Source organism: Lissotriton vulgaris, unplaced genomic scaffold, assembly GCF_964263255.1.
Source record: "Lissotriton vulgaris unplaced genomic scaffold, aLisVul1.2 SCAFFOLD_1591, whole genome shotgun sequence".
Classification (NCBI taxonomy): Eukaryota; Metazoa; Chordata; class Amphibia; order Caudata; family Salamandridae; genus Lissotriton; species Lissotriton vulgaris.
This window is the reverse complement of record NW_028242271.1, coordinates 334,006-346,672: the sequence shown is the minus strand read 5'-3', so window position 1 is coordinate 346,672 and position 12,667 is coordinate 334,006. Positions and strand designations below refer to the sequence as shown.

The 12,667-nt window shown below is 43.9% G+C and overlaps 1 protein-coding gene across 1 annotated transcript in view; it reads right to left on the bottom strand.

Moving 5' to 3' along the window:
• Window positions 1-12,667, bottom strand: part of LOC147669012 (zinc finger protein 638-like) — a 472,920-nt gene that overhangs the window by 179,752 nt on the left and 280,501 nt on the right. The window contains exon 12 of the mRNA XM_086948283.1: window positions 11,749-11,789. Within this exon, the coding sequence (XP_086804409.1) occupies window positions 11,749-11,789 (41 nt within the window). The remainder of the gene's footprint in view (window positions 1-11,748; window positions 11,790-12,667) is intronic.

Below are 12,667 nucleotides of genomic sequence, written 5' to 3'. Positions count from 1 at the left end.
TTCCGGATCTGCGCTAGCTGGCGCGGAAAAAAGAAGAACTGATGTCAGCGCGCATGGGCGCCGTCTAAGTACTCCGACGACGTCATCCCGGTGCTCACGACGCCGACGACGAACGCGGAGCCGCAGACGACGCCTACCGGCGCGCAGGGGTATTGCTACGCAAAAGTTTCCGGATCCAGTCTGACGCCTGGGGATATTCTAAGGTAAGGAATCTATCACTAACGTGTCTCTTTCAGATGACTCGTTTCGGGCTATGCAGCCCTTGATCACATTCAGCTAAAACTGCGCCATATTTTTCTTTATAAACAATTAGTGAAAGTGCACACCTGAGTTGCATTTCAGTGAGATTCACAAGATAAGCATTGAAAAAAGACTGTTCTCATATACTGCCTAGTACTTCTTCTATACCTGACATCAATACATGCTTTAGTCGCTATTTAAATAATTTATAAAATATTTCAAAATGTTCGTGTATTGCACATACATTAATTTTATAAATTGTAGCGTTCTTTTGCAAAGACAAGTTATTTAAATACTAAACATTTCTAACTGGATACATCCAAGTTTGTATCAATGTTACAATGTAACATGATAAATTTGCGCCCATCTTGTATATTGTGAAAATATCCGGATAAATCCAAGCAACCAAGTGCTCGATTAAAGTGCGTAGTACAAACAATTCCTATTAAAAGGACTAATCAGACAGTGCAAAAAAGACAGTGATGTGCAAATGAGCATAAAGAAGTGCAGTGCAATAAATATAATAAAACCTTGATTAATATTATAAAATACAATATACAGATTTATAGCAAGCATGTATAACAATTCATCAATAATAAGATACTCCGTCCGGGTAAAACATTAAAATTGATAAAATTATACGAAAGTAGCTTAATTGCTAAAAATGAGCACATTGTAAAATAGTAATCAAGATAAGGCAAAAAAGGTGCTGACTTGTTCAATGGCACTGCAGTTGTATAAGGATATCATAAATTGAAGTGGTAGAACAACTGTTTTAAATTCTTTGACACAGGCAAATGTGAGTGATATTATGACCCTAAAGATAAGTATGCATATCCTCTGTGTTATTCAAACCCTGAGGCCACATGCTGTCAAACTCTAATATAAATTTCGTTTCAAGTTGTCGCAGTTGACGCTCTCTATTGCCACCCCTCTTAGATTTAGGAATGGCACTGACAACATAGTATGACAGACAGTTGATGTCCTTATTGTGACATTGAGCAAAGTGCCTGGCTACAGGATAGGCAGGGTCATTATGCAATATTGCCCTTATGTGCTGCAATAATCTGACGTGCACTGGCTGCTTGGTACTACCAATGTAGTTAAGCCCGCAAGTGCACGTCAAAACGTAAACAGCACATTCAGTTTTACAGTTGTAGCTGCCTCTTATTGGAACTGGGGATGTCTGAAAGGGTATTTGATAGGTAGTTTTGTTACAGCCAAATTTGCAAGCACGACAGGAAGTGTAACGTCTAAAGCCATTGCTAGTGTGTAGCCACAATGTTGGTTTTCTAGTTTCTGGAGAATTAATATCAAGTTCAGTACCCATAGATTTACCCTTCCTAAAGGTAATAGAAGGTGTGTTGGGCAATCTTTCTTGTAGTATAACATCGGTCAAAACAATTGGCCAATGTTTAGTTATAATGCTTCTGATCTTCCTTTCTTGCCTAGAAAAGGTGGTAATAAATCTGGGGTTATCAGAAACCTGATTGGCTGGTGCTTTCTCACATTGAAGCTGAGGGAACAAAGAATTCCTTGGACGTTCACTAGCTTTTTTAATGGCCTTGGCAATGACTTTATTGCTATATCCGCGATTTTTAAGACGAGCACACATATTGTCTTGACATGCTAAAAAATCTTCATGATCACTATAAATGCGTTTTAATCTTAAGATTTCCCCATATGGTATACTGGCTATCAAATGTTGAGGGTGGGAACTAGCAGCATGTAACGTGATGTTCCCAGCTGTGGGCTTCTGAAATAGTGTAGTATTTAGTATACCATTTTTCACTTGGAGCTTAACATCAAGGAAATCAATCTGCACTGAACTGATCATAGAAGTGAAAATTAAATTCATATTGTTATTATTGATGGTGGCAATGAATGATAACGCCTCTTCTTGGGTTCCCTGCCATATCAGGAACACATCATCAATATAACGATAATATTCAATAACATGTCTAACAAATATGTCATTGTGAAGAGGCCTAAGGACCTGTTCCTCCCACCAGCCTACATGTAAACATGCGTACCTGGGAGAGAAACAGGCCCCCATGGCGACTCCTCTCAATTGCTTGTACAAAGTGTCATTGAAAAGAAAGAAATTATTGTGTAAGCACCACTCAATTAGTGTAAGAATAAATTTGCTATGTGCATAGTATTCGATGGGACGCTTAGGCAAATAATACTTGATGGCCTCAAGACCCTGACCATGGTCGATGCTGGTGTATAACGACTCTATGTCGAGTGTAATTAACATAAAGCCTTCAGACCATGTTATGTGGTCTATTTTAGTGAGAAAATGTCCTGTGTCTTTTATATAGCTAGGAAGGGTAACAACTATTTCTTGTAAAAAATGGTCAATGTATTGACCGAGATGTTCTCCCATACTTCCTATGGCCGATAAAATAGGCCTACCAGGGACAGGCACTCTATCTTTATGTATCTTTGGAATAAGATACAAGATGGGGAGTTTAGGAAATTCATTATGTAAAAACTTGAACTCCTCATTAGAGATGAGACCCTATCTTTTCCATTGACAACACTTTGTATATGTTATCTTTTGCTTTGTCGTACTCCTTTGAACTGGCTTTGGTGTAACAAACAGTGTCGGCCAATTGTCTTTGTGCCTCGGCAATGTAATCTGCTTTTGGCCACAAAACGACATTGCCGCCCTTGTCAGATTTTTTAACAACATTGCAATTATTGCTGAGTTTTTTCATCAAACTTGTATAGGCCACATTTTTAAAGAAAACACTACGTTGCCATTTGTTTTTTCTAACAGCATGATTTAGCTTTTTAATATCAGACACCACCATGTCATGATATGTATCAAGGCGGATTGGTGTCAGTACAACGCGATGTATTACAACGCGTTCCGTTACAACGCGATTTTTACATCGCAAATACCATTACAATGCATGCCATTACAACGCATGGCATTACATAGCAGATACTTTTACAACGCATGGCATTACATCGTAAGTATAGGTAAGTATATCTTTTTTAAAAAAAAATGTAATAAAGTTAATTAAATTAATTTAAAATAATAAAAATAATATAACATTTTTAAAACAGTCATTAATTTAATTATAGTAATTTAATTAATATTAAAACTGATATTAATTTAATATATTTAAAATAATATAATTAATGAAATATAAAAAAATTATAAATAGAAAATAATATAATGTAATTAATTACAATAAATATAATTATAATTTAATTAAATTATAAATAATACATAATATAATTATATTTAATAAAATTAAAAGAATATAATTAATTAAACATTTTTAAATAATATAATTTAATTATAATCGTTTATTAATACAATTAAATTAATTGTAAATATAGTTATAAATGTAATTAAATTAAATAAAATTAATTTAATTAATTTAATTTATATAAAGTCGTAATACCCCTGTACCCCCAAAAACAAACCCAGCCCTAAAACCTAAAAACACCCCTGTACCCCAAAACCCAAACCCTGCCCTAAAACCTAACACCCCTGTACCCCAAAACCCAAACACTGCCCTAAAACCTAAAAACACCCCTGTACCCCAAAACCCAAACCCTGCCCTAAAACCTAAAAACACCCCTGTACCCCAAAACCCAAACCCTGCCCTAAAACCTAAAAACACCCCTGTACCCCAAAACCCAAACCCTGCCCTAAAACCTAAAAACACCCCTGTACCCCAAAACCCAAACCCTGCCCTAAAACCTAAAAAGACCCCTGTACCCCAAAACCCAAACCCTGCCCTAAAACCTAAAAACACCCCTGTACCCCAAAACCCAAACTGCCCTAAAACCTAAACACCCCTGTACCCCAAAACCCAAACCCTGCCCTAAAACCTAAAAACACCCCTGTACCCCAAAACCCAAACCCTGCCCTAAAACCTAAAAACACCCCTGTACCCCAAAACCCAAACCCTGCCCTAAAACCTAAAAACACCCCTGTACCCCAAAACCCAAACCCTGCCCTAAAACCTAAAAACACCCCTGTACCCCAAAACCCAAACCCTGCCCTAAAACCTAAAAACACCCCTGTACCCCAAAACCCAAACCCTGCCCTAAAACCTAAAAACACCCCTGTACCCCAAAACCCAAACACTGCCCTAAAACCTAATACCCAAACACCCCAAAACATATACATCAGTACCCCAAAACATATACTCCTATACTCATACTTATTTTAAAAAATACTTAAATTAATATATTTAATTTATATTTAAAAACGAAATAAATATTTTTTGATAATTAATAATAATTAAATCAATTATAAAATATTAAATAAAATAAAAATAAAAATTAAATACTTACCAATACTTACGATGTAATGGTATGCGTTGTAATAGCATCTGCTATGTAATGCCATGCGTTGTAATGGCATGCATTGTAATGGTATTTGCGATGTAATAGCTGCGTTGTAACAGCATTACGTTGTAAAAGATGCGTTGTAGCAGTAACACACCATCAAGGCTGTCTTTTGGCATCAGAGGTACAAACACAGAGTTAGGTTTAAATGGACTCAGACCTGCACCTTTCTGTATACAGTCTATTCTGCGTAACCTGTCTTGTGTAGATAGATCTACATAATCTAAAGTACCCACATTAGACGCCTCATTGTCCCATTCATTAAACATCAACAATGCAGGAGCATCAGAAACTAACAAAGATGGTATATTACCTACTTCTGTTGTATTAGTTTCAGTAATAACAGAATGTCCTTTGTCTGATTGAGAGGCAAAAAACTTTTTTAATTTTAGTTTACGTATGAAACAGTAAACATCTATACGAGTTTTAGCATAATTGAAATTCTCTCCTGGACAATAATTCAATCCCAGTGCAAGCAATTGTTCTTCTGCTGTGGAGAGTTCAACATCACTGAGATTAATCACGGTATTATCATTTATTGTCCCTTCTTTTTCCAATAGGTTTTCTTTTTCTTTTTTGTGAGTTGCCTTCCAGCGTTTGCGCTGAGCCCGTCGTCTTTTGTTCCTACATTTGCGTCTGATTGTTTTTTCTGTCTCGGACGCAATGTCCTTACTCTCTCCTCCACTAAAAAATCCAATTCTTCGTTTATGTTTAAATGGATTTTACTGCTGCCCATTTGATCAATGCTTTCACACGATGAACTCAAAGTTGAGATGGTGTCTGCATTAGAGGAGGATTCCACCAAGTTACTATTAGGGCCAGTGTTTGTCGAATTACCAGCCAGCTTTTCACTATACGGTTTCCTTTTGGCCACATTGTATATATACACACATACATACACATATATATATATACACACATACATATATACACATATATACACACACACACACATACATACATACACATATACACACACACACATACATATATACACACATATTTATACACATATATCGCCACTTGTGCTCCTGCTGCTGCGCCGGCTTTCAGTCATCAGCCAACTCAAACAAGGACACGGAAGACCCAGAGTGCAGGTGAGTTTTTTTATTTTAATGCACACCACGCCAGGATAACGTTTCGCCCTACACAGAGGGCTTGGTCACATGAATATATATATACATACATACACACACATACACATATATATACATAAACACACACACACACACACACACACACATATATACACATACATACATATATATATACATAAATATTTATTTAGCATTATTGCTATTTTATGTGCCGTGGGACTCCCACTTTGACGACAGGGAATATTAAAGTATGTGAATCTATGAAAGACACCCCTAATACTGTAGAACACAATAGATGCAGGGTTGCGGTAGGCAACACAATTCTAAACACACTTTAACATTGGGCTCAATGGGTTATCATATAAGTACAGTTGATTACTATACAGATTACTTTAGTAGCTCCAGGACTAGATCCTAGATTCAGCACTGGGGTCTAAACGGAAACCAATTTAGTAAAAACGTTTTAGTTACTGTAGTGAATTTCAATGAATATAAAGCAGTTTTAAAAGTTCACACTTAAAAACTTTTCAATGAAAATCTGACAATGTTATCCAATGGGAGAAAATTCAGGTTGCAGGTAAAGTACGATCTCGTTACTTTGGTAACCCAGTACTGGGCTCCTAGGTCCAGCACTGGGGTCTCAACTTAAAACAGTTAGGTAATTGCGTTTCAGTATTTCGTATGACTTTTAAAGAATATTTGAAGTTTTCATAAGTAGACCCTTAGAGCGGCTGTGGGAGCTGGGCTCCTGGTCACTTGCTCAGGGCAAAGGGGGAAGTAGGATAGGACAAAGGTGGCACTGACAGCTGGGTGCAGGGTGCTTTTGAGCCGTCGGGCGCTCAATGTTATCCAATGGGAAAGGTGAAAAAGGAACAAAAGCTGCAGGCTCGGGGACGGAGACTCTCCAGGGGCGACCAGTACTTCGAGAGGTAAGTTGGGAACTTGGAGCCCAGGTAGGTACCCCAAAGGGAGGCACAGGGGACTGTAGGGCGCCGGGTGCAGGGTTGTCTGTGTGTCTGAAAAGCTTACCCTCAGCTGGTCGCGGTTGGGGTGGCCCCTGGTTCTGAGTCTGCAGGTGTCATCTGGATCGTCGAGGAGGGTCTTTGGGCACTGGACTTCAGGTCCCAGTCGCCGGGGGGGGACGTCCTTTTGGTCTTCGTTAGTTTAGGCACGGCCAGGTTGTGAGAAAGTGGCTCTACATATACTGGACAGTAATGAAGTACAGTGTGTGTATAGAGTCCACAAACCCCAAAGGTATAACCAAGGTTAGTCAGGACTGACCTTACTCTCAAAAATGGTAGCTTGGTCGAGCAGTAAGGCAGTACCAGAGGGCAGTGCAAAGCATTTGTTGTACACAGCCAGCAAAGGATTTCACCCACTCAAAGACTGAACTCTATGCCAATGGTGGTTCTATCCAAAGATATAGTGGTTTTATTTTTAGAACTTATGCGGTTCAGTACTGGGCTACAAGGTACAGTACTGGCTTCTGGCCTGCTCACAGGTGAGTACTTCGAAATTCGGCTGATTTTATATGAATATTTGCAGTTTCCAAAACTTCACACTTAGAAAAGGTTTGAGTCAAAATGGGTCAATGTTGTCCAATGGCAGGTAAGTGAGTTACCGGTTTCCAGGTGAGTACTTGGCTAGTGAAGTTAAGGTTCCAGGCATAGACTCAGGGGTCCCCCAGGGTCAGGTAAGTACAGTTGGTTCAGCCCCAGCAGCGCAAGGCCAGCTGGCAGCAGTCTGGCGGCTGGGTGCTCTTGAGCCGTCGGGTTCTCAATGTTAACGAATGGGAAAGGTCAAAAAGGAAAAAAGGCTGCATGCTCGGGACGGAGACTCTCCAGGGGCAACCAGCACTCCGAGAGGTATGTTGGGATCTTGGCGCACAGGTAGGTACCCCAAAGGGAGGCACAGGGGGCTGCCGGGTGCAGGGGTGTCTTTAGGTGTCGGAAAAGCTTACCCTCGGCTGATCGCGGTTTGGGTGGCACCTGGTTCTGAGTCTGCAGGAGTCGTCTGGATCATCGAGGAGGGTCTTTGGGCACTGGATAGCGGGTCCCAGTCGCCGGGGGGACGTCCTCGTGGTTTTGGATCGGTTGGGCACGGCCCAGGCTCAGCGGGTGCAGAGTGGACAGGTCCGGAGCTTCCTGGCTGGCACCAGGTGGGTTGTTGCAGCAGAGCCTCTGCTGATGGGAATCCCAATCTTTAGGAGGGTCAAGGAAGGCAAGTCCTCTGGGTATCCAGAGGTTGCGGTCCACAGGAATCGCCGGGATTAGGCAGGAGCAGGTTCCAGGGTCGACAGGCCGGGAGGGCTGGGGCCAAGTCAGTTGGTGTAGTCTTACTGTTAGCAGCTGCTATTTCAGGATCTGAGGAAGGAAGGTTCAGGGAGCCCCTAAACACTGAATTTAGAGACATTACCGGTAGGGCAAGGACAGGGACCAATGTGTCCCTGCCCTGGAGTGAGTACACCCCCTAACCTGCTCCTCTCTTGTGGGAGGGGGGCAGGAGCCTAGCTGTGATTGGGTAGGGTTCCCCATCTTCAAGATGGCCGGAGCCCGGGGTCGTGCTTCACTTAGTCTCCCCCACCTGAGGGTCGGTGTTGGCACAGGCTGGCACACCCCCCTTTCTGACTTAGTTTCCCGCCAGAGTGGGGGTCAGGACTGGTGGGGGCCAGTTGCTGGGTACAGCAAATGGTCTGGAGAAGCTCACAGAGGCGGCATGCCTTTGAAGCTTCTCCCTGCCCATCCTGGGGGAGGAGACCTAGCACCTCGCCCAGGATGTGCATTGTTGCAGGCCCAGGAGAGCGGGGGGCTCTACACCCAGGTGTCAAGCAACATGTCTGCTGTGTGGCAGCATCTGTAGCCACTCAGCCCAGACGTGGATTGTAGGTTAGGGTTTCAGGGGGCATCGCTAAGATGCCCTCTGGTGCGCTTTACATTAAATCCCACACTGGCAGCACTGCGGGTTTAATGTGCTGAGAAGTTTGGTACCAAACTGGTCAGTCTTCAGTGTAGCCATTATGGTGATGTGGAGTTCGTAATGACAACCTCCCAGCACCATATACTCTTAATGGCATCACTGCACTTACAGTGCCCAGGAATGGCCCTGGGTACTGTAGTGAGACAGGGCTCATGCACCGGTGCCCACACCTCCAGCATAGGGCACCCAGCTAGAGGGGTGACTGAATTATGCCAGGGCAGTGGTTTCTTTGGGCATGGCACACAGGGAAGTGTGCCATGTAGACTGTTTAGTTCTGTACTTAGACACAGAGCCTGCAAAGGCAGTGTGCGGGTGTCAGGGTACAGGGACCCTGAGGGTGGCACAATTGCTGCAGCCCGAAGGGGGTCTTCTCTGGTCACCACGCCCTGGGTACCTAGGGTACAATTTACTAGGGGCTGACAGGTGGCCAGAAATGCCACTTGGGTTTTAGTTTAAAAACCACAGTTTTAGGGAAGGAGCACATGCCTTGGGTACCTGGTTGGCAGGAACCCAGGGCACACTCAGTCAAAGCACATCAGCAGTTCAGAAAAAAATGGAGGCATATTAATGCAAGAAAGATGGCACAGAGAAGGACTGAGCAACAATGCCGAAGCTAAGAGGATGACGCCCACAGACTTGGCCCCAGCCCTACCGGCATGTCCCCTCCTCAAACCTGCTCCAGCGAAATCCCGGTGTGTCCTGCAGCCAGCAACCTCGACAAACCATAGAGGACCTGCCTGCCTTCAATCCCAAAGACTTGGTCTCCCGTGAACACCAGATTTGTTCCAATAGCAGACTCTAGCTCCTTAAGGATCCGGCTAGTCTGCACCCCTCTGCACCAGACGCCCATGGCCGGGTTAGAGTGGCCCAACACCAAGAGGAGGTCGCCCCGGCAATCCTGACCAGAGATCTGCTGACCCATTACCTACCTTAAGCCTCAAACACCTTCAGCCTCAAACCGGAAGGTCCCTCCCCCAACCGTGACCAGGAGCTGGTAAAAAGATCAGATGCTAAAACGTACCCCTGCACCAGACGTCCCACGGCCTTGGGTGGCCCAACAGATGGTGCCTAACTAACCCCTAATATCTCTACTTACCTCCACAAGTGGTGGTCGCACACAGAAGACCTTCATCCCAAAGCCTGCAGTGCTTTTACAAACCGGGGAATCCCCATTGAAAGCTACAGGGCTTCTGATGCCAAAACAGCACTATGCACCTGGACGCCCCAGTGCTGCTGAGGGTGCATCTTTTGTGCTGGCCTAAACCCCCATTTGCCCTCAGCTTAAGTACTTTGTCGTGGGATTTGTGTTTCTGGGATTAGACTCAGGGGTCCCCCAAAGTCAAGGATGCACTCTTGTTACACCCCCAGCGGCAGTATGGCGGCCGGGTGCAGAGTATTGTGGCTCAATGTTATCCAATGGGGGATAGAGGGCCTCCGGTTGCTGGCTGCTGGAAAGCAGGCCACTTGGTTGTGGGAGCAAAGCTCCTGGACTTTAGCTCAGGGAAAACGGGGGGGAAAAAGTAGCACCAAAGGTGCACCCTCAGCAGCAATAGGGCAGCCGGGTTCAGGGTGCTGTTTCGAAGTCTGGCGCCCTGTTTTCAATGGGGAACCTACGGTTAGCAAAGGTACTGCATACTTGCGGACGAAGGTATTCTGGGTGCGACCACCACTTCGAGAGGTAAGTTGGGAAGTTAGGGGTTGGTTACGCACTGTCGGTTTGGGCACCCAAGGCCGTGGGGCGTCAGGTGCAGGTGTGCTTTTTAGGGTTGTATCTTCTTACTAGCTACTGGTTGCGGTTGGGGGACCATCTGGATTTAGGCTTCAGGCGTCGATTGGAGGCTTGAGGCATCTCAGGGGTTGCCAAATCTTGGGTTAGGATTGCTAGGGTTACCTCCTCATGGTGTTTGCCCACTCGAGCTCAGGCCGTGGACGGCAGATGCAGAGTGGGGCGGATTCGCGCTGGAGCCAGAGGTTGCAGATGAACAAATCTGGTGTTCACTGGAGAAAGTCTATGGGGTTGAAGGCAGCCCGGTCCTCTGAGGTTTTCGAAGTAGCAAGCTGCAGGACACACCGGGATATTTCAGGAGCAGATTCGAGGGGGAGACAGGGCGGTAAGGCTGTGGCCAAGTCAGTGGGCATCTTCCTCTTGTTAGCTGTTGCACAGCTGTTCGGCCTTCATGTAGTTTCTTGTCTGAGGAAGCAAGGTTCAGGGGGGACCCTAAATACTAGATTTAGGGGCGTTACAGGTAGGTAATAGGTTGGGACCAATGGGTCCTTTCCCTGCGGTGGGTACATACCCTATTATGCCACCCTTGAGTGGGAGGAGGGCATACGCCTTTCCCCGGTTGGCTGGAAAAGAGTTGTGCTTCACCTCAAGTGACTTGTCAAGGCCTTCCCGAAGAAAGGCGAGTTTCAGCACTTAGAACTTATTTAGGATAAAGAGCTCCTTGTCCAAGCAGATGGTCGGGACTATTCAACGCTTAGGACTATACATGGAAATCCCCAACGAGAAAACCTCAAAAACAATATGGAGGATTTTCAAAGGAGACGTCACCTCAGGAGTGGTCCTGGCTGAGATGGGACACCTCTCCTCCTTACTAATTTTTCCACCAACCTTGCCACCTAACGCGGGGTTTAGTCAGGGAATGTGGCAAAGGTATTTTCCTTCACTGATACTTTGGCCATCACCTTGCTGCCCCCAAAAGAACACAGAAATCAACTTCCACAAAACTGCATAGCCACAACCAGAGAACATGTTGCCTCCATGTCCACGTAATGTGTCCGTGATTATTAGTAAACCTTACATATGGTAAGCTTTAAAAGGATGCCCCACAACACTGACATGCTGAACTCTTATTCTACCATTCTCCTGGAAAAATACGTTTTTCGGGGTCCCAGCATGCAAAAGGGAACTATTTTAACATTAATGACTTCAAAAAAAGATAACTTCAGTGCAAAACCTAGCAACTACCCAGAGACGCAACAGAAATGGACCAAACACGATAATTTAACAATGAAAGACAACCAGTACAATGCACATAGTATTGATAAAAATTACCTTTTTAATTGGCTTTACATTCAATTTCTGACCAGGAACATCTGTAAAACAAGACATTTTCTTATCAGTTGAATGTATTGTGTCAACAAACCTAAAGTTAACTTGAAAATTAACCAAGTCTAATGTCAGCAACACGAACAAACAAACATTAAATGGGGAAAAAAAGCATAATTAATATTTAAAAAGCTAGCCATATTTAATGGCTTCACTGAGGCTATTCAAAATAAAACGGACCCCATGTTAGGTGGCCACTGACATAACTAAGACAAGGGCAGGACAGTGCAGACTGTTGTGTCCTCTGCATTCGTGTGTGTGAGGCCACTAGAGGCCCTAGACATACTTCTTACAAGTATTACATAATCTGGAAGTTGTGACTGGTGTGGTTAATGAAGTTGGTGACAGTGCATTCAGTTAACAGTTGAATGCTGAAGAATGTAGTCGTGCAAACCAGAGCTCCATGTCAGGCAATGTCTGTTACCTGCTCCCGGACTGGGGAAGTTGCTACAACTGGCGATGAGATAGGGGAAATTTACCTCCAAGGATACAAAACTGCTCGAAAGGAGAATTTAAAGTGGTCCAGCAAATTGCTTCTTAGGGTACTCTTGGCATGCACAAGCAGTCTACATTGACGCATATAGGCAGTCAAAGAGCAACTTCAGCTTTGGAGAGGCACGAGAAGAAGGTGAAAGTCCTATGGCAGAGAAATCTGTAAGCCTGCCAAAAATCTACTTGTAAGGTCTAAAGAACTGATCGCGATCGCTTAACAGAGGCAGCACGGATATAAAGCAGAAACACTAACTGACAACCAGGTGCGTAGTAGTGCTAAAGGAAGTGACGGAAAGATGCAGAAAGCGCTAACTGCAAAGAGGACAAGGCACAGAGAAACGCTAAAGGCAGAGACAGTCCGGCATAATGCATA